The sequence below is a fragment of the Pollachius pollachius genome (assembly GCF_949987615.1).
Source record: "Pollachius pollachius genome assembly, chromosome: 11".
In the NCBI taxonomy this organism is placed as follows: Eukaryota; Metazoa; Chordata; class Actinopteri; order Gadiformes; family Gadidae; genus Pollachius; species Pollachius pollachius.
This window is the reverse complement of record NC_136944.1, coordinates 485,317-507,056: the sequence shown is the minus strand read 5'-3', so window position 1 is coordinate 507,056 and position 21,740 is coordinate 485,317. Positions and strand designations below refer to the sequence as shown.

The following is a 21,740-nucleotide window of genomic DNA, read 5'->3' as shown; positions in this document are numbered from 1 at the left end:
GCAAGCAAAGGTCGATCAGCAATGTCACAACTTTTCTCTGTTTTGGGACCTCAGTGGTGGAACGAGCTCCCTACCGATGTCAGGACTGCAGAGTCGCTCACCAGCTTCCGCAAAAGACTCAAAACTCACCTGTTCAGAGATCATCTCGACTCTGCATAGAAACCAATGCACAGCCACCATTGAATCTTGTACGTCCTGGCACTTGTACATTGCACTTATTCAAGGTGCTTAATTGTGTAGCATCTACAGTAGCTGCTATCGCTGCTTTACACGGGGAATGGGTTAGCCTAGCGATTGTAATACTTGCACTTGTTTCTATGAACGTCTTTACTGTACCAACAGCGATATGTTGTTTCACTTCTTATGACAAATGTACTCATTGTAACAAATGCACTTATTGTAAGTCGCTTTGGATAAAAGCGTCTGCTAAATGCCCTAAATGTAAATGTAAATATAAATCTGGCCCTGACCGATTATGTAGCCCAGGAAGGAGACGGATGGCACATAGAACTCGCACTTCTCCGCCTTAACATAAAGTCGGTTCTCCAGTAATCGCTGAAGAACCTGCCGAACATGAACCCGGTGCTCCTCCACGGATCTCGAGAAGATCAGGATGTTGTCAATGTATACGAACACGGAGCGATTCAACATGTCCCGGAGGACATCATTGACCAGGGACTGGAAGACAGCGGGGGCGTTGGTGAGACCGAAGGGCATGACCAGGTACTCAAAGTGGCCCAAAGGGGTGTTGAATGCAGTCTTCCACTCGTCTCCTTCCCGGATACAGACCAAGTGGTATGCGTTACGCAGGTCAAGCTTGGTGAAGACCGTGGCTCCGTGGAGGGGGACGAAGGCGGAACTAATGAGGGGCAAGGGGTACTTGTTCTTCACCTTGATGTTGTTCAAACCACGGTAGTCGATGCAGGGACGGAACGAGCCATCCTTCTTCCCCACAAAGAAGAACCCCGCTCCTACCGGTGAAGAGGATGGCCGGATGATCCCAGGTCGTTACACAGCCTGTACCCCAATCGATCTGGGGGTTGTGTGTTTTAAGCCAGGGGTAACCCAGAACGACCGGGGAGAAGGGGCTGGAAATTACCAGAAGCGAGATGTACTCGTGGTGATTACCTGAGACGAGTAGGTTGATCGGAACGGTACGGTGCTCCACCCGCGTGAGTGTCCTCCCGTCTAGCGCCAGGGTCTCGATTGGGGGATCAAGTGGAACAGTGTTGATGTTCAAACGAAGAACCAACTCCTGATCAATAAAACTCTCATCAGCTCCGGTTTCCAGGAGGATAGAGATCGGGAGGGTTTGATCCTGCCACAGGAGGACAGCTTCCAGGAGGGGATGGGAGACCGAGGGGTTACGGGAGCGGCTCTCCAGGATCCCTCGGGTTACTGGCAAGCCCGTTCTTTTCCCGAAAGCGAGGGAAAGGTTGCCCGGAGATGGCCCGGAAGACCGCAGTAGAGGCAGGAACCGGAGCGCATACGGCATTCCCTCTCCTCGGGGGAGAGATGCATGCGACCGATTTGCATGGGTTCGGGGGAGAGTCCCTGCTCGTGAAGGGGTGGAGCGGAAAACACAGGGGAGGGTTGAGGTATTGCAGGTGGTCCGAACGGGTGTGCAGAGGACGAGCGTAGACCTCTCTCTCTGCGGCGTTCGCGTAAGCGATTGTCCAAGCGAATGGAGAGAGCGATCAACTTACCAGGTTTGTGGATTCCTCCCGAGAAGTCAGCTGGTCCTTGACGTCATCGGCGAGGGCATTTAGGAAAACCCCCTGCAGAGCTTCCTTGTTCCAGCCGCTCTCGGCCGCAAGGGTGCGGAACTCAATCGCGAAGGAGGCGACGCCGCGGGATCCCTGGCGAAGACGCAGAAGACACTGAGAGGCCTCTTTGCCCCGGACTGGGTGATCGAACACCTTGCGCATCTCCTTAGTGAAGGCGAAATAGTCTGAGCACACCGCGGAACCACGTTCCCACACGGCGGTCGCCCAGGCGAGGGCCTCACTTCGCAAGGAGCCGATCAGATAGGCGATCCGTGACTTCTCGGTGGGGTAGGTCTGGGGCTGTAGCTCGAAAACCAGAGAGCACTGAAGAAGGAAGGACCGACAGGAACCCAGGTCCCCTTCGTAGCGTTCGGGGGCTGGGATAAACGGCTCCCGGGAGGAAGCCGATGGACCAGTGGCATGGAATGGGGGTTCCGGAAAGAAGGGGCGCTGGGAGTGTACCGAGACGGTCAACTCACGGAGGTTGGAGGTGATCTCCTGCAGGATCTGCTCATGCTGCCCCAGGAGTGTCCCCTGATGGGAGAGCACCTGGCGGAATGCCTCTGTGTCCGCTGGGTCCATGATGGCCAGTTCGTACTGTTAAGGGGAACAGGACGTGGGGACCCAAATGCTGGACACAGGGAGGCAGAGACGGGGTAAGTGGAACGGGATTTATTGACAGGCAGGCAAGTAGTCAAGCAGGCAGGGGTCCGGTAACGGGCAGACAGTCAGGCAGAAGAGGGTTTGACGACAGGCGGGTAGTCAGGCAGGCAGGGGTCCGGTAACGGGCAGGCAGTCAGGCAGAGAGGGGTTCGACGACAGGCAGGTAGTCAGGCAGGCAGGGGTCCGATAGCGGGTAGGCAGTCAGGCAGGCGAGGACGAGACGGTAAGCGGGTAGTCAGGCAGGCAGGGGTCCAGTGTCAGGTGGGGAGCTACGAGAGAGGAGAGGTGGTTACCACAGGGGCAGGCTACGAAGCAGGGATTCAATAATGCTGGTAGGACGGATACTGACTGTGTAGACGTAACGACGAACTGGCGCCGGCTGAGGGGAAATCCCTGGCTGAAGTAGGGAATGGTGATTACAGATTGCAGCCTGGTGTGCCGGGAGAAGGGCCACTAGAGTCAAGTAATCGCTAGGTGGCGGTGTTGGACCGCGTAGCAGGACGCGGCGTGACACTCAAACTACTGCTGGTTGATAATTTCGATAGAATACATAGAATTCTATAAAAATGTTTTGAGAAAATATCCACGATAACAATAGATAGCAATTCATTAAATTATTTTATTTGCATCATTTAATCTTAGACCCTTAGTGAAAATATACGCTGTTTGCACTTCATACATGTACATTTATGACAAAATCGTGAGGACAAGGCTTGGCGGAACCTTCTGATGATGCACTTGTTTCCGACAGATGGACTTCTCTGAAACGCCGCTCAAGAAAGTCTGACAGTTGGCCTGGTACCGAGCAGGTTAGTTTGGTTTGATAAATTGCCATGGTTGCTTAGCGGAGATTCCCTTAAGTCAGGTTCATGGAACGCAACTCTAGCTGGAAGTAGCAAGGCTAAGCGAAATAAGACCGGCTTTGCCTTTAGCTTGGTTGATGGAAAACCCCTCTGGATCGGTCCAGGACATGTGGCGCACTTCCAGCCTAAAGAACCCTGAGTGTCAACATCCGAACGGTTTATATCGTGTTCTGGGGACATCTGGTGGTCACTGGGGGTCACTGCAGTGGAAACTAATTACAGTAGTACTCAACGTTTAACTGGATCGGATTTGAATTGAAGTCACAATGTCGCATTTCAACTTGCTTGTGGCTCAAAATGGCTGGGATATATCTATATTCAATCACAATCTATAACTGACACACCAGAAATGCAGAATATACTAGTTCACTGACCCTGCTGCTGTCTATGTTCTCCCTATCCCCCTCCTTCTCTACTTCTGCTGTTCTCTCTCTCTCTCTCTCTCTCTCTCTCTCTCTCTCTCTCTCTCTCTCTCTCTCTCTCTTGCTTCCTCAAGTACTTCCCCTTTCAACAGTTCGGTGTATGTGTATGTGTGTGTGTGTGTGTGTCTCTTTATTTAGAGGTGGTTAGGTAGTTGAAGGTCTTCTTCTGAGTGTCTCTGTTGGTTGCGTCCTAAGATGGCGTCCTCAGCTGTCTGGTGAAGACGAGGTGTTGCTTGCGTGCAGGCGCTCACACGGCCGTGGTAGGTATCACATCCTCACACAGGATGTGGTGTGGGTGGAACAGGAAACCACACACAAAAGTAGACTGTACAGTATTGTAACATCCACCTCACGTGGTGCAGCGTCGAATAAACAGTCGATGTCCGGCTTGCAATCCTGCTCTTTATTTGGTAAATCCACAGTTTATCTCCGATCGCTGTTGGCCGTGACCACTCGTACATCCCGCCGTAACACAGGTCTCACTACAACAACCCGCCGCTTCCGGATCCTCCCTCACGTTGTCCCCCCCCCCCTTCTCGCGAGACAATCCCTTATTAACCCCCACTAATAACATTAGTGCATAACCCAACACATGAGAACATTTGTATTGCTGCTGAACGCATAATAACCGAACCAAATTAACCCAGCTCGCTACAATGCTCCCCCCCAACAAAGTCCCTCGTCCCGAGGGACTACACAAAGTCTCTGAAACGGGCCGGCCGACGTCCCTGTCTCCGTGGCCGCGTGGGGGCCTCAGTCAGTGCCTTCTGGAGGGAGTTGAAGGCTTGTTGGCACTGTGGCATCCAGGTGAAGTCCCTGTCCTTCTGCAGCAGGTGGTGCAGGGGGGCAGCTATGCAGGAGAAACCTCGCACAAACTTTCTGTAATATGAGGCCAGGCCGAGGAAGCTCTTCAGCTGTCGTTGGTCAGCTGGTGTCGGCCAGTCTCTCACTGCATGCACTTTCTCCTCCAGTGTGCTGATGCCTTCTCCCCCCAGTCTGTGACCCAAAAACTCCACCTCCTTCCTCATGAAGCGGCACTTATTCGGGTGTAATTTTAGGCCTGCCGCCGCCACTCTCTGCAGCACCAGCCTCAGCGATTCCAGGGCCGTTTGGAAGGAGCTCCCATGGGCCAGGATGTCGTCCAAATACACCAGACATCTCTGACGGGGGATGCCAGCCAGCACCCTGTCCATGAGTCTCTCGAAGGTGGCTGGGGCGTTGCACAGGCCAAAACTGAGGACCCGGAACTGCCACAACCCCCTGTCCGTACAGAAGTCAGTCTTTGGTCTTGCTTCAGGGCTGAGGGGCACCTGCCAGTATCCACTTCGCAGGTCTAGTGAAGAGAACCAGGAAGAGCCAGACACCAAGTCCAATGACTCATTGATCCTGGGTAATGGATGCTCCTCTTTTTCGACACCATCACCACTCCCGAGGCCCAGGGGCTGTCCGACGGTTCAATAATGCCATCTCTTTGCATCTCTTCAACCGCTCTGTCTGCAGCCTCACGGTGACCCATGGGGAGACGCCGGGGACGCGTCTTGATCGGCCATGCATCCCCAGTGTCTATTTCGTGCTGAACCAGGTGTGTCAGGCCCACTTCATTGTCTTTTAGTGCAAAAATGTCCATAAAGTCAGATAACACCTTCCACAGCTCCTCCTGCTGCCATTGCTCCAATTGGCCACAGTTCTGTCTCCATATCCCTCTCACCGCCGACAACCTGTCCGTTTCCCCCACCGTAGTTGACTGGGCTGGGGAAGATGATTCGGCATGTGCAGAGGGGGGCTGACCGTTGCTGGGGGCATGGGGCACTAGTGGCAGGAAGCTGCTAACAGGGGGGGTATTTCTCTCTACTGGGGTTTTTGTGTCATGGCAGTGTGTCTCCATGGCTGTCCTGACCAGGGGGTGTGGCTTTGGGGACTGGGTGGGCGGTATCAACTTAACACTGGGGTCCCCGGGAAATGTCAATGTGTTCTTCCCCAGGTCCAGCAGACAGTGCGCAGCCCTCAAAAAGTCCAGCCCCAGTATGCAGGGGTCCTGCACCTGCGCCACCCATACAGTGAAATCCACTGACAGACCTCCCACATTTAACGTCACCCTCCCCTTACCAAGCATAGGGGCCAACTTACCAGTTGCTGTCCTCAGCTGCACTATAGTCTGCTCCAACTGTGTCCCCGCCGGAACTACATCTGGCCTCATCAGTGTTGCTGTGGAGCCCACGTCCACAAGGGCTGTATGTGGGGCCCCGTGCATGGTGACGGGAACATGGCAGAAATTCCCAGAATGAGTCCAACCCACCACCATCGTGGATTCTGTGTTATCGTCTGCTTCAGGGGGGAGTGGAGCCCCTCTCCCCCATCTGTGCTGTTGGGCCCCTCAATCCTTTGCGGCAACAGCACAGGACACGGTGCCCGGGGTCCATACTGTCCCATCTATACGGGCCCCGGGCCGTTTCCCTGGTCTTTGGAATGCTTGGAGCACTGTCTGAGGAGATGGCCAGGTTGTCCGCATCCCCAGCAGACCAGGGGGCATTGGCGAGGTTGTGTGGCACTTTGCGGCGAATGCATGGAGACAGCCCGAATTAATTTGGTAATTTCAGCCACCCATGCAGGCTTTACTTCGGCTGCATCAGTGCATGCAGCGGTTCTCACTGTAGGACCACTCTCCTCAGGGCTGCCTCCCATGGTCCCGCCCCCCACAATCTCCCTCTCCAGAGCCAGTTCCAGAGCCTCTTGTATGGAGCGGGGATGGGTGAGCTGGGTCTGAATGTGCAGCTCCCTGGGGGTTATGGCTTGGACAAACTGGTCCCTGGCAAGCTCCGTCTGTATTTCCGGGGGCATGTGGGCATAAGCCCTCCTGGCTAGAGTTTCAATGTCATTAGCTAGCACACGGAGGGGCTCCCCAGGCTGCCGGCGCCTGATGGAACAGTATACTCGTTACAGTATGTATGCTTAATGAATAACAATGAACACTAATGGTGTCTATTGTGAATTTCATGGCTGCACCATTTCACAGATTCATACATTAAATGATCATTACAAAGCAACCGCAAAGGCAATGCACGGCAGAGGAGTAACGGCATGAAACTGAAACACTGAACTGAAACAAGTGAACTGAAACGATTGAACTGAAATTAATTTAACAGAACTGGATTAATCAACACAAAATTAAACAGAAATAATTAAACAGAATCAAATTCAACCAAAATAATTACACAAAGTGAATTAAACTGAACAGAATTAATATGAATGGATTAAACGTGACAGAAATCAACTGGACAGAATTCAGATGATAGAATGAGCCTGAACGTGATTCCACTCAAAGAATGAAACCGAGCAGAACCAGCAGAGAGCAGAACCAGCTGAGAGCAGAACCAGCGGAGAGCAGAACCAGCAGAGAGCAGAACCAGCACAGAGCAGAACCAGCACAGAGCAGAACCAGCTGAGAGCAGAACCAGCAGAGAGCAGAACCAGCTGAGAGCAGAACCAGCAGAGAGCAGAACCAGCAGAGAGGAGAACCAGCAGAGAGCAGAACCAGCAGAGAGCAGAACCAGCAGAGAGCAGAACCAGCAGAGAGGAGAACCAGCAGAGAGCAGAACCAGCAGAGAGCAGAACCAGCAGAGAGCAGAACCAGCAGAGAGCAGAACCAGCAGAGAGCAGAACCAGTGTGGAGGGTCAACCTACCGCTGGTTGAAGAGCTGAGAAGGAGCAGGGGGAGGAGCCATGTGCTGGACCTCATGGTGGCTCCTGAGACAGACCCCCCAGACCAGACCCCCCAGACCAGACCCCCCAGACCAGACCCTCTCCTCAGACCAGACCCCCCGGACCAGACCCCCCAGACCAGACCCCCCAGACCAGACCCTCTCCTCAGACCAGACCCTCTCCTCAGACCAGACCCCCCAGACCAGACCCCCTCCTCAGACCAGACCCCCCAGACCAGACCCCCTCCTCAGACCAGACCCCCCAGACCAGACCCCCTCCTCAGACCAGACCCCCCAGACCAGACCCCCTCCTCAGACCAGACCCTCACAGCTTGTTCCTCACAGAGAGAAAACTAACTTGAGATCTCTTCTGCTTCCTCCTACTCACTCACTGTCTCACTCTCTTGCTGTCTCACTCTCTTGCTGTCTCACTCTCTCGCTGTTTCACTGTCTCTCTGTCTCTGTCTCTTTCTGCGTCTTTGTGTCTCTCAATTTGTATAGCTCTTAATGTCTCTCTCTCTCTCTCTCTCTCTTTCTCTCTCTCTCTCTCTCTCTAAACCCGTGACCAGCGCTGAGAGGGGAGGCTCCTCTGGGTTTTTTCCACTGCGTGTCAAACCGTTCAGATCACTTCCTCAGAACAGCCTGCTGCAGCGAGGAGCCTTTCTTTCACTCTCTTTCACCTGATTAACTTGTTTTATGAGCACTTTAACCTCCGTTTCTTCCCATACATTTATACTTTCACAACTTTATACCGTATGGACGCAATATAATCCCGGAGTAGATACGATAAGGTAAGGTAGGCTGACAGTTTACAAGCGTTTATATTGTCTTTAGGTTACTGGTATATAATAATCAACCATTTTACTAGCGTTTATATTGTCTTTAGGTTACTGGTGTATAATAATCAACCAGTTTACTAGCATTCATATTGTCTTTAGGTTACTGATATATAATAATCAACCAGTTTACTAGCGTTTATATTGTCTTTAGGTTACTGGTATATAATAATCAACCAGTTTACTAGCGTTTATATTGTCTTTAGGTTATGTATATGATAATGAACAACCAGCTTACTACCGTTAATATTGTCTTTACGTTACTGGTATATAATATTGATCTCATATTTTTATATGTCCATTGGCGTCAGTTTGGTTTGAAATGTGGTGGGGACAGAGACGCAATCTGGAGTGCTTTTTCAGAAGTGCTGGGTACATTGAGGATGCACCTTATTTTTCTTTAGCTCAGGTCATGAAAGGTTCTGAAAGACGGGATACCCATGTAGCTTACTAATATAAAATTTATACAAAAAAATGATGTCTGACACGTTTTATGAAGAAAGTGTTTTCAAAAAGCATTGGACATGATGACCCACTATGTTCTGCTCCATGATGCACTCAATGTTGACGTGACATGGCATGAGCTATACCAACATAAACAAAGAGGAGCTTATTACCTACGTGTTTAAGTTCAGAAGGGGCAAACGTAGCTACACATAGCACTACAAATAGATTGAAAAAGCTAAAAATAATAATAGCTGAACGCAGGCCCGCCGACAGGGGGGGACAAACGGGTACGTTGTCCCGGGCCCTGGACTGGCCCTGGAATGGGGGGTGCCCATAACTGGACCCCCATGAAGTTGGGATTAATTATTGTATGTATACTTCAAAATGTGTTGATTTAGAGAAGAAAAGTGCTTTATTTGCATTCAATTAATGACTCCTAGATTGTTTGCCTTCATTGCCCTTGAAAAAACGGCCAATAACCCCCTATCACCCCTATGCCAAAATGGTTTGGTCTTTGGAGAAGAAAAAAGACGACATCATTCCATTAGTGGTCAGTGCGCGAGTTGATTCAACATGCACAAGTCAGGAGCCCTGAAAAAAAAAGAAAGGCGAAAAAGAGGGGAAGAAGCCGAAAGCCTGAGGGGATCTCTTTATACATATTTCAGAAAAGACTCAGGTGATGCAGCAGGTACCAGTAAAGGCAGCTGTGCAGCACAGCCAGGTAAGACACGGCCAACTTTTTCCAGCCCCGTCGTCAAGTAACACAGGCACAGGCGGCGTGTCAAACATATTAGCGCAGCACCACATGAGCAAGTCACACGGACATCAATATCAGACAGACAGGGGGCATTGAATAATTTGATAACCACAAAGGCTTTATTACACTGTGTTTCATACGCCTAATTGAATCTTAGAATATGCACATTACCCCGCAAATAGGCCCATGTCCAAATCAAATGTTTCAGGCAAGCACGCGCTGCGCACTCCAATCAGGCTGAATTGATTTGAGAATCATTCCCAGTCAGCTGGATTACAGCCAGTGTAACGCGGCTCATGGTTTAAAATAAGCCAGTGGCATGGCAACATGTGAAATTGCCATTTAGATAGAGTTGGATGTAACAAATGGGTTATAAACGTGACGTTTTGGGGTAGCCTGTAACTTAGTTTCTGATTGCCGTTAACTTGAAACTCGCCAGATGAATGGGCTCCGCCTTGTTCCCCAAACATTCTCTGGATGTTCAGCGGACATAAACGCGGGTCTGGCGATAAATAAAAGTACCCTTGACATGATTCCCCTTGGTCAAGTGAAAAATGGTCGATGAAATGTGCAGTTAATGAGCTCTAAGTGAATACAATAGCGTGAGTTTTATTGTGGTATGATTCTGAAAGCCATAACTTCACTCAGTCCATATCCATAGCCTATCCAATTAAAGTTGTAAATAATCCTTTTGGTTTATCCGTAATAAATGGGCTTGTCATCCCGACGTCATGTGTTTGGGAGCTGCACAAGGGAATTCTGTGGTTGTGTTTCGGCGTTTGACAATTTTGGGAACAAAAAAAACAACCTTAGCTACCTTAGCTGAAAAACCTTAGCTAAAAAACCTTACCTATTCTTTTCTGTGTTAAATCGTCAAATTAAGGGGTTTTCAATTTGTTCTTTTTTAAATGGTTCATTCTGACCCCTGTTAATTTAGATATAGCCCTTTTTATCGAAATATGTTCACCTTTATAGGAGAGGCTAGAGAGGATGAGAGAGAAGAAGAACAGGCTACCAAACAGGATGAGAGAGAGGAAGAACAGGCTACCAAAGAGGATGAGAGAGAGGAAGAACAGGCTACCAGTGAGAGAGAAGGGGAGGAGAGTGAAGGGAGAGAGAGAGAAAGACACAGTGATTCAGGAGGAGTGGATCCATCCCCCAGAGTAGAGGAAGAGTCAGAGGTTACCAGTGAGAGACAAAGTCACAGCGAAGGAGGAGGGGCTCATTCCCCTGATTACCATGACCCTGCATTATGGCCAGCAAAAATGGAAGATGCTGACAGAGTAACCGTTGTGCGTGCAATGGCGAAAAGAATCCCATTTTCAGAGATGGCAAATGAGTTGCCAGCAGATGCAGAAGGCAGGGCATTTCCCCACTATTTAACATATTCGTCCTCTCACAATGGACGGGAAAAAAACGATAGGGACTGGATTCTCTATAGCAGGACGAAGAAAGCCTTATTTTGCCTTCCATGTTTACTTTTCTCTCATGAAGTAGAGAAAAGGTCAACAAGTGCACTAAATTCTACAAATGGGATACAGATTTCCAAAGTCAAATACAAAAAATTATATGAAAGATTCCCAGAACATGAAAGAAATGTGGCACACAAACATTGCTATTGGAAATGGAAAAACCTGCAACATTCTGTCTTACATACAGCTGGAATTGATAGTGAACAACAGAAATTGCTGGACACAGAAATTGAAAAAAACAAAGCACTACTGAAGCGACTGCTGGATGTGACCCTGTACTTGGCCTTCAGAAATATGCCATTCAGGGGCAGCTCAAACAAAATTGATGAACCAGATAATGGTAATTTCATGGGCTTAATTGAGCTATTATCGAGGTATGACGCTGTCCTAAAGGGTCATGTGGAAAACATCAGACAGCAGCGGCTACAGGGCAAAAGGCTGCAAGCACATTACCTCTCACCTGACAGCCAAAACGAGTTCATTGAACTTTGTGCACAACGTGTCCTGAAGGCTATTTTGAAGGAAAGGCAAGAGACCTCATTTTATTCAATTATGTGTGATGCAACCCCAGACATCTCTAATGTGGAGCAAAATGTATTGTTACTGAGGTATGTCAGTCAAACCTCCACTGAAAATGCATGGGAAATTAAGGAGCATTTCCTTCAGTTCAAAGATTTTTCCAAAAAAACAGGAGAGGAAATAGCCAACATGATGGAGGAAGCACTTGACCAGCATGGAATAGACCTAGCTGATTGTAGGGGTCAGTGCTATGACAAAGGTGCAAACATGGCTGGAAAGGTGAAAGGGGTGCAAGCGCGCATACTAGATAAGAACCCCTTGGCCAGATTCTCCCCATGTGCATCTCACACCTTAAACTTGGTTGGTGTCCATGCTGCCAGAGCTTGCCCAGAAGTTGATCTTTTCTTTGGCTTTGTAAATCAGCTGTACAAACTGTTCAGTGGAAGTCCTCAACGGTGGGGAATCCTCAAAAAAGTTTTGGGATGTTGTCTTCACCTCTTATCAGAGGAAAAGAAAGAGGAAACACTTTTTTGATGAGCAACAGACAGAGACAGAGGTGCAAAGCCCAGAGGACCTCTTTCGGGACAAAGTGTTTAATGCTGCAATGGACAGTATAATGTCCCACTTAGAAACAAGATTTCAGTCCATGCAGCAGATCTGCAGTGAGTTCTGTGTCCTCTGGAAGTTCAGGGAGATGCCGGAGGACAGCATCAAGGAAGCCTGCAAAAATCTCACTGAAAAGTACAAGAGTGACCTGACGGAGTCCATTCAAGACCAAATCCTGCACATTAAAAAAATATACAGTGCAACATTCAAAGAAAATCTTGGATCCCTGGATCTTTTGAATGCCGTATACGAAATGGGGCTTCAGAGCATTTATGGGGAACTCTGCATTTTGCTCAGGATCTTCCTGTCCATGCCAGTGACTGTGGCTGGAGGTGAGCGAGCCTTCAGCAAATTGAAGCTAATAAAAAACTACTTGCGCTCAAAGATGTCACAGGAGAGGCTCAACGGGCTGGCAATGCTTTCCATAGAGCACAAGCTTGCAAAGAAGCTGGACTTCAATGACCTCATTGATGACTTTGCCACCACAAAAGTCTGGCGCATGGCATTTCGCACCTAAATAGTTGCACACAAAGTTAATGTTAAAATGTTCAAATAAATTGTTTGTTGAGTAAAGAGTATTTTTTTGAATTTCCGTCATTTAAGGGTAGGGTAGGGACTGAGAAAGTAGAGGTGTGTGTGTTTTTTTTTTTTTGAGAGAATTTTGTCCCGGGCCCAGCCAAACCTGTCAGCGGCCCTGGCTGAACGCTATATATCACATCATGAGCTGGCTGTTCTCAATTCACAACACACATCCATCCAATCTACAGGGCATTCTGACCGAAACCCATGCACTCCCCCCCCCCCCCCCCCCCAACCACACAGACACAATTATTCCAGAATTCAAGCAAAGCGAAAGACCAAAAGTCACTTTGAGTCAACAAGAGACTGACTCCACCGACTCCACTATCGTAATATCCACTAGTCTATACCCAACATCGTAAGAACGCAAACACTGGATAATTTAAGTTAAGCTACTTGGAGGCTATGGCTAGTAGTACTATTTCAAGTTAAAACAGCTGACCACATGAGGGCAAAAAATGATCTTGCCAAAGTACCAGCAAATCTTAAGCAATAAATATCGCATTTTACCTTTATTAATGAGCCAGTGGTCTGCAGATGTATCCCGCGGGGTTGCCTGCATGCCTGCTGCCTAACCACATCCATTTAGTTCAACAGGTTTTCGCTCTGATACTGTCCATCCGTGGTACTAACGGTCTGGTGTTTTTTTCCTATGTATTCAGGCTAAAATTAATTGACGGTCTGATGCCTCATCATTGCATGCAGCCATAGAGTATTGGTATTAATATCTCATTCATTGTCCAAGCCAGGCTGGCGCCTCATACAAAAATAATCCACAACTACGGTGCTGCAGAGGGGGCATCTAGTCACGACTGAAAAAAGACGAGATAGCGATACAACCAGAGCCCGACATTCTCTCATCCTACCTAGTTAATTATACAGCATAATGTCAAAAAGGAGTGGACAGGACATCAGAGCTGTTTTTAAAGCTAAGCAGTTGAAGCTGACATGCACAGTAAGTGTGCTAGTGTCTTATGAGCTCCATTAAATTAATATTATTCTAGAAATATGTCATTCTTGAGTTTTTTTAGCTAGCTAGCCTCTACCAGCGCGACACACTGTTGGCTAGCATGCCTAGTGCTACCGGAGTGTTTTGCCCTATGTGCTTTAACGTTTAGCTTTCCTATTTAAATTAATTTTGAATTTATAACAGTACGGATGATTTATTTTATTTTCACTTCGATGACGTTTTGTTAGCAGTTTGCAGACTCCCCACTAGATGGTCGTAAATCATCCATATTATTTGTACCAAGTAACAACCATGGTACCAGGCAACCGCACACTTCAAACCAATATTTTGTCAAAAACCAATTACAATACTGATAACATATATACCACAACCAACATACCGTCATAGTGGTCATATCATTACAATAAAGGTTACAAGACTTTTGTTTGCACACCACATAAATCACATAAAATAGAGGGCATAATCAATTGAGTTAACAATCTTTTTTTTTATTTATAAGGAACAGGAACAAAGTGCATCAGAGCTTAATGAAAGGCAGGAACTGGTAGATCATGGCAATGAAGAGGTGAGTTGGCAGAAACAAGTTCCTAAAAGGAGGAAACACTGCATTTTAAAATAAATAAATAAGACAGAGCTAAATCAATGAAGTTATCAACAATCTTCTGTCTTTGTTAACATTTTATCAGGGAGAGGATCTAAGTCAATCAGTACTTAGTGAATGCCAGGAAATTGTGGATGATGACAATGGAGAGGTGAGGTCAACATGTAACTGAAGAAAAAAATAATATTTTTTAGAGCAGTGCTTGTAATGACATTTTGAGCATGTTAACAGGCCAAGAGCATGGCTTAAAATATAAATTAGCATTGTGACTTGCCTGGATGGACTCGTCACAAGGACATTTTCCCGTTATTGGCTGCTCACAGTACTCAGTCACCCTAGAAAAACAAACCTGTGTGTTAAATGACAGATTTCCATTAAAACAACACTACATGAACGACAATATTTCACCCTGTGACATTAAAGTATGATTCAATACATTGAAACAAGTTACATTCAATTTTTACATGGTCTGTGTCAGGAACAGGACCCCGGCCCATCTGAGACAAACCAATAATTGCAGGAACAGGCAGATGAGCATGACGAGGTGAGGCCCTCAAATATCTTGAAAAAGACCTGATCGTATTCAAATAAACATACAGACAGGCAGCAACAATGATCTTAAAACAATTCAATACTGAAATATGCATTCTGTTTGCCAAATATGCAGTCCTCAAACCTACTGGACTACTCCACAAAAATACAACTATTAACAACTATTTACACACTGAACGATTTACACTTACTCACATCCAATAAACTAATTACATTTCAGGAGCAGCCAGCTACTCAAACTGAGGGGATCTGCCTTGAACACCCATTGGATGGCCCGTACCAGCCCAGTGCAAGAGAAATTGAGCCACAAACTCTGCTGAATAGGACTCCTACATTCCAAGATATTTGGTATAAATCATTCCCTTGGCTGCACTACAGCCAGCAAGTTAAGGGTGTTTTGTGTTTCCCCTGTATGACTGCTTTTGCAAACCAGAAGTCGACATTGGCCAAAATCGCAGAAAAAACATTCATCTCTGTAGGGTTCCGAAACTGGAAAAAAAGTAGGGAATCATTCAGCACACACCAAAACAGCAAGGCACATTTAATTGCCCTCAACACACAGGCGCACACAAAGGATTCCATAAGAATTAAACTGTACCGCCCTTCAGCAAGGGCTCAAGAGGCAGCCAGGTTAGCTCTTTTACAAATTGTAGGTGCGGTAAGGTACCTCTCCAAACAGGGCTTGGCTCTTAGAGGCCATGCCAATATGGATGGAAACTTCCAAAATTATCTCCGAGATAAGGCGGAGGATGACCCCAACCTTGCAAGCTGGCTGAAGAGAGAGCATCCCTACACAAGCCCTGAAATACAAAATGAGTTACTGAGCATTATAGGTCATTTTATAATTAGGGGGATAGCCGCAGAGATTTTTTCCTTACCTGTGCTGCAGTATTCCCTCATAATGGACGGCACACAGGACGTCAGTGGAACAGAGCAGATCTCCATCTGCCTCCACTATGTGGACCAAGATCTGGAACCAAGGGAGGAGTTTGTAGGGTTGTACGAGGCCTCTTCCACAACTGGCGAGCATCTTTGGAAAATTGCCTCCGATGTGCTGCTCCGTCTCAATCTTCCACTCTCGGGTCTTCGTGGCCAAACCTATGATGGAGCAGCAAACATGTCAGGGCACCTATCTGGGATGCAAGCTTTGGTCCGCAGAGAACAGCCGCTTGCCACTTTTGTCCACTGTGGTCCTCACTGTGTGAATCTGGTCACGCAAGCAGCCTGCTCATCCACACCAGTTGTGCGAGATGACCTCCAGTGGATCCATGACCTGGGATGTTTGTTTGGCCAGTCTGGGAAATTCAAAACAATCTTTAAACAGATAGCCATATCTGAAAATGGTTCATTCACCACAATTAAGCCATTGTGTGCTACCAGATGGACTGTGCGAACGCCAGCGATCAAGTCGGTCCTCACCCAATACGAGGTGATCTTGGCTGCATTGGAGGAGTTGGCTTCCTCGAAAGGGGTCACAGCTCCTCAAGCAAGTGGCCTTCTTGACCATCTGCATAAAGGCAACACGGTACTTGGCCTTATCCTTGGGCAGGATATTCTCCTGCAGCTTGAAGGTCTTAATAAGAGCTTGCAAGGGAGGGCAGTAACAATTGGCGGGATGTTAGAGGCTGTTGATTGCACAAGAAAAGCGTTTGTGGCACAGAGAACAAGCGAGAAATTTATGAGGCTTTACTCAAGAGCTGTAGAACTCTCTTGATCTGCAGCCAATAAATCTTCCACAAGTATGGAAACCACCTAACCGATATGGTGGGCCTGCAAACAGCCACACCCCATCTTCGGCAGAGGACTCTTTCAGGGTGCAATTTTTCTCTGCCATCGATACAGCAAGCATGCAGCTGGATGAGAGGTTCAACCAAGAGGGCCTTGGTCGTTTGGCCATGTTGGAGCAACACCTAGTGTCGGGGAAAATTAGCGAGGTAGTAGAGCTTTACCCAGAATTGGATGCACAGCTGCTGCAAGTGCAACTAACTATGCTGAAGGCAAATGACAAGTTCAATTCTAGTCAAGAAGTCACTAATGTCTTGAAGACCATGGTACCAGAAGTTAGGCGGCTGTTTACCCAAGTGGAGGCTCTTCTTGCGAAGCGGAGCGAAGCTTCAGTGCCCTGCGTCGTTTGAAGAATTGGCTCCGCTCCACGATGTTGCAGTCACAACTCAACAGTGTGTCTGTCTGCCATGTCCACAAGGAGAAGCTAGAGAAAATAACAAGACAGAAAATAGCCACTGCCTTCATTGCCACATCGGAGAGGCGTGCACATTTGTTTGGGGCATTTTAAAACACAGAATATGCAATAGGCTTACGTTTGTTTGTATTTAGTAGTTGTCCAGCGTGGCATAATTTGCACACACACCCCAGTTTTGTGTTCTTCAAGAATTTGCACAAAGAAAAACAGTTTTTCAGGGTTCTTCTTGCATAAATTGTATTTAGTAGTTGCCCAGCAGTTTTTCTGGGTTATTATTGTATATATTGTGTAACACACACACACACACACACACACACACACACACACGCACACACACGCACACACACACACACACACACACACACACACACACACACACACACACACACACCTTTATGTTCTGCTAGAATTTCTGTGCAATCAAAAAGCTTTTCTGTTTATTTTGCCAATCAATTAAAAAAAAAAATGCTGAACCCACATCCATGTCTGGTCACAGTTCTTACTTTGGTATTTTCACAACGTAATGCATATGCAACCACCTTTTTTCAGTCCTTGCAAAGGCACTTGCAGCAGGTCTGGTCTGGAGAAGGATAATAAAATGGATTGCATCAGTGTCAGAAACATAACCACTAGGCCTACATACTTGGAATTGTGTTACACTAGCTCATCAATAACAAGCTTAGATAAGCTTAACTTTGGTAAAATAAAATGTTACCACATGGGAAGACTGGCTGAGGGTAGTGTAGCATTAATGTTACTTTATCTAAACTCTAACTGCATCTAAGATGATACAATTATCTAATGCTATCGCTAACAGCCGGCAGATCCAACTTGACTGTGGCAGCTAGGCCTACTTGGCTTCTAGAAGCTAGTAGTCAAACTACGTCAAAGGAGTTGTACAGATTGTCATCATGAATAAATCTAAATACGTTACGTTACCTCCTCCGGACCTCCTCTCCTCAAATGCAGGCTGCAACCGCAGCAGATTGTCCATGGAAGTGCGAAGCAAGCAGTCAGGTTCAGATTTCAGAGAGAAGGAGCCGCCCACCGTACCACCCACCCCTCCCCCATTCTAGAACTACTCATCCAAATGTTAGTTGTTGCAAATTGTTGACGGCTGTGTGCCGTATCCGGATACTTTTTGTGGATTGGTTGGCATCTGTCTCGCCGCGCTATTAACTTAATTTTTAATTTTTAATTTTTTTTAATTTTATTTATTTATTTTATTATTTTTTATTATTTATTTATTTATTTATTTTCTGGGGGGGACAAAATGAATCTTTCCGAAAACTGGTGGGGACGCGTCCCCGGCGTCCCCGGAGTAATCGACGCCTATGTATATGTCTCCGTGTATCGCTTATCAATTAAAGACAGAGTTTGCTGTAGAGAATACAACGTTAGTTCATGTTTCACTGCTTTTCTGAGCCGTGTGGTAAATTGAACACTGCCTTCAATATTAAAGTGATTCGTTTGTCTTGATGCTACTCCGAATTAAAAGAAGGACCTGACAGAAGTCCTTTCAATGTGCTGATGTTTAAAAAAGTTCAATATTTGTGCGGATTGACTATTGATGTGTTGAGCTTCACCAGTTGATTTATATGGGATCTGTGGTTCAGTAAAGTGACAGAATTCAGACTTTGTTCCAGTGGAGAAATTATTCTAACGTTCTTTACTTTTAATTGTACCGCAATGCATCCTTTTAAGTCTATTGCATATCTTTTTTGTGTTGTAAGTTAAGCACAGTTACAGTCTCCAAGGTGTTTAATTCTTCACCTGTCATCTGCTGTACACATCTGTACTGTAGTGAGGGCAGTGTGGTTATGTTGTGGGGTTCATATTGATGGTCTATGACGTCCATAACGCTTTAGTGTGACGCAGTCACAATGATCTTCTCTCTCAATAAACAGCTAAAGTTCAGAAGGCAAATGAAGTGATGGATGAGTTGTGTTTGTGTCCAGGTCTCCAGTCTTCTATGGGTGAGGAGAGAGAGGAGGGGGGTTCTACCTCTAAAACCACTCTGTCTGGGGAACATGGCCGCCGGAGCAAAGCGAAGAGGTAAGAAGAGGATCTCTCTGTCTGCGACTGTTGTCCATCTCAGAGATCAGCAGTGATGCATCATGACTCCATCATTAGTCTGAGTAAAAGCTGTGTGTGTGTGTGTGTGTGTGTGTGTGTGTGTGTGTGTGTGTGTGTGTGTGTGTGTGTGTGTGTGTGTGTTGAAGCCCAGAGCAGCAGCAGAGAGCAGACTCCCCTGGATCCAGCTCCAGCTGTGACTCCTTTGAGAGTGCCCCCGCTATGGAACATCCTGATAACTCTAAAGATCGAAACCAGTCTATTGAGAGGAGGTAAGGATTTATCAGAGATCATAAAGACACAACTTCTACCAAAAGTCCATAAATCCTGTTTTTTGTTTTTCTAAAAGAGCCAAGAAGGAGAGAGCAGACTCCCCTGGACCCAGCTGTGTCTCCATGAAGAGTGACCACTCTATGCGTTTACCATTGAACTTTAAAGATGGACGCCCCTCCAGAAAGAAGAGGTAGGACTTTCAAACAGACGAGGAAAACGGACCAGTTGGTTGTTATCAGACTCTACTGATACTGATGTCTACAAGTCTGGGGAAATATAATTGTGTGTGTGTGTGTGTGTGTGTGTTTGTGTGTGTGTGTGTGTGTTTGTGTGTGTGTATGTGTGTGTGTGTGTGTGTGTGTGTGTGCGTGTTCCCCACAGACACCAGAAGAGGTCAAAGGTTACCAGCTCTCAGTCTCTACAGCAGCATCAAACAGAGCTGATCAAGGTGTGTAAATGTCCACTAAGACGTTTGACTTCAGCTCTCCATGGACATTAGAAAGCATCTCTTGTCCAGCGGGACGTGGATCCAGGACAGATGCTTCTGATGTCTCAGTTAGTTCAGAGTAAAGTTCTCCTTGATGTTTGTTCTGTTCCAGAGGGCTGAGGAGAACGCACACGCTTTTCTAGACAAGGAGCTGAAGAAGCTCTGGAGGGATCTCTTCTCAGATTACCCACAATGCTCAGAGGGTCAGAGGGAGGAGGAGGAGGTGGATGGTAAGAAGGAGGAGCAGAGGAGGCGCGCCATAGAGGGAGTGGTGGACATCACAAAGCTCTGCCTGATGGAGATGAACCAGGAGGAACTGGCCGACACACTGTGGGGCGGTAAGAGGCTCTTATCTTGAAAACAGAGAAGAAATACACATTTTGATGAGCAGTAGGAGATTATTATTTGTTCTCTTCAGACTAAATTACATAGTGTGAGACTTATACATTTCACACTTCCATGTGGAGACAATATTTCCTCTTTGGGGTTAAATGGTTTGATCCAGTATGTGGGGTTGTTGTGGGGTATCAGGTTAAATGGTTTGATCCCGATATGTAGGGTAATGGTGGGGGTCTCAGGTTAAAGAATGTTTAACATCATCATTACCAGCACCAAATCACCCAACCACACCACCCCCATTCTCGTCCAACTACACTGGCTCCCAGTCCAACACCGGATTGACCTTAAAACCCTTCTGCTCACCGACAAAGCCCTCCACAACGTGGCCCCCACTTATCTCCCCGACCTCCTCCAGGAGGACAGGCCCTGCCGCTCCCTTCGTCATCCTCAGCTGGTCTTCACCGTCCCGACCTCCTGCCTCAGCACCGTGGGTGCTAGGGCTCTCAGCACCGTGGGTGCTAGGAGCACGAGTTCTCCTGCTGTTTTTGACCCTAGATTGTTTTCATGAATTGCAAGGGGACCTTGGGTGTCATGAAAGGTGCCTTGACACCCAAAGGTGTCTGGTCATTTTGAATATCGTCTTGTTCGGTTGAGGCTTCGGGTCGGTGGTTACACTCGGCCGTCGGCGCTCGGGAGTGATGGTGAGGGGACTTAACGTGGCCGAATTAAGGGCGTGGTGGAGTCTAAGCTGCACAGTGCGCTGTGAGGGTGTGCTCGTGGACTGGACGGACAGCGGAGGAGACTTGGTGTTGTTAGAGGTGGCTTCAGATTGGGATTGCTTTGTGGGACATTTCCCTTTGCTTTGACCCATCATCATGGTGTTCTGGTCAGCCACCTCGTTGAGTCTCTCCGCTGTACCTGTACCAGTCCGGGTCTGTGGTGGGGGCCGCTGCTTGGTGGAATCTACAGGAGGGGGAGGAACAGAGTGAGTGGGGGGTGGACTGAGATCTAATTCTATTGAGGGGGAGACCAGGGTAACTATGTGGCTGAGCCGATGTGTGTTAATGTGTGTGTGTGGAGGTGTATATATTAATTAATATGTTGCGGCTGAGCCGATGTGTGTTAATGTGTGTGTTGAGGTGTATATATTAATTAATATATTGAGGCTGAGCCGATGTGTGTTAATGAGTGTGTGTGGAGGTGTATATACAGTGGGGCAAAAAAGTATTTAGTCAGCCACCAATTGATTCCCACTTAAAAAGACGAGAGAGGCCTGTAATTTTCATCATAGGTAAACCTCAGCTATGAGAGACAAAATGAAAAAAAAAATCCAGAAAATCACATTGTCTGATTTTTTAAGAATTTATTTGCAAATTATGGTGGAAAATAAGTATTTTGTCACCTACAAACCAGCAAGATTTCTGGCTGTCACAGACCTGTAACTTCTTCTTTAAGAGGCTCCTCTGTCCTCCACTCGTTACCTGTATTAATGGCACCTGTTTGAACTCCTTATCAGTATAAAAGAGACCTGTCCACAACCTCAAACAGTCACTCTCCAAACTCCACTATGGCCAAGACCAAAGAGCTGTTAAAGGACACCAGAAACACAATTGTAGA

At 47.2% G+C, this 21,740-nt stretch overlaps 1 protein-coding gene across 7 annotated transcripts in view; it reads left to right on the top strand.

Annotated features, from left to right (window-relative positions):
• The window catches only part of LOC307082431 (NACHT, LRR and PYD domains-containing protein 3-like), a 106,330-nt gene that overhangs the window by 26,547 nt on the left and 58,043 nt on the right, over nt 1-21,740 (top strand). For 5 of the 7 annotated variants that reach the window (XM_079745992.1, XM_079745990.1, XM_079745988.1 and 2 more), the window contains 4 exons: nt 19,174-19,296; nt 19,374-19,487; nt 19,679-19,745; nt 19,897-20,122. The exons of 1 other annotated variant lie outside the window; for it this stretch is intronic. In XM_079745992.1, the coding sequence (XP_079602118.1) occupies nt 19,174-19,296; nt 19,374-19,487; nt 19,679-19,745; nt 19,897-20,122 (530 nt within the window). Of the gene's footprint in view, nt 1-8,184; nt 8,204-18,909; nt 19,007-19,173; nt 19,297-19,373; nt 19,488-19,678; nt 19,746-19,896; nt 20,123-21,740 lie in introns of those variants that run through there. One more of the 7 variants, XM_079745995.1, reaches the window with a different exon arrangement.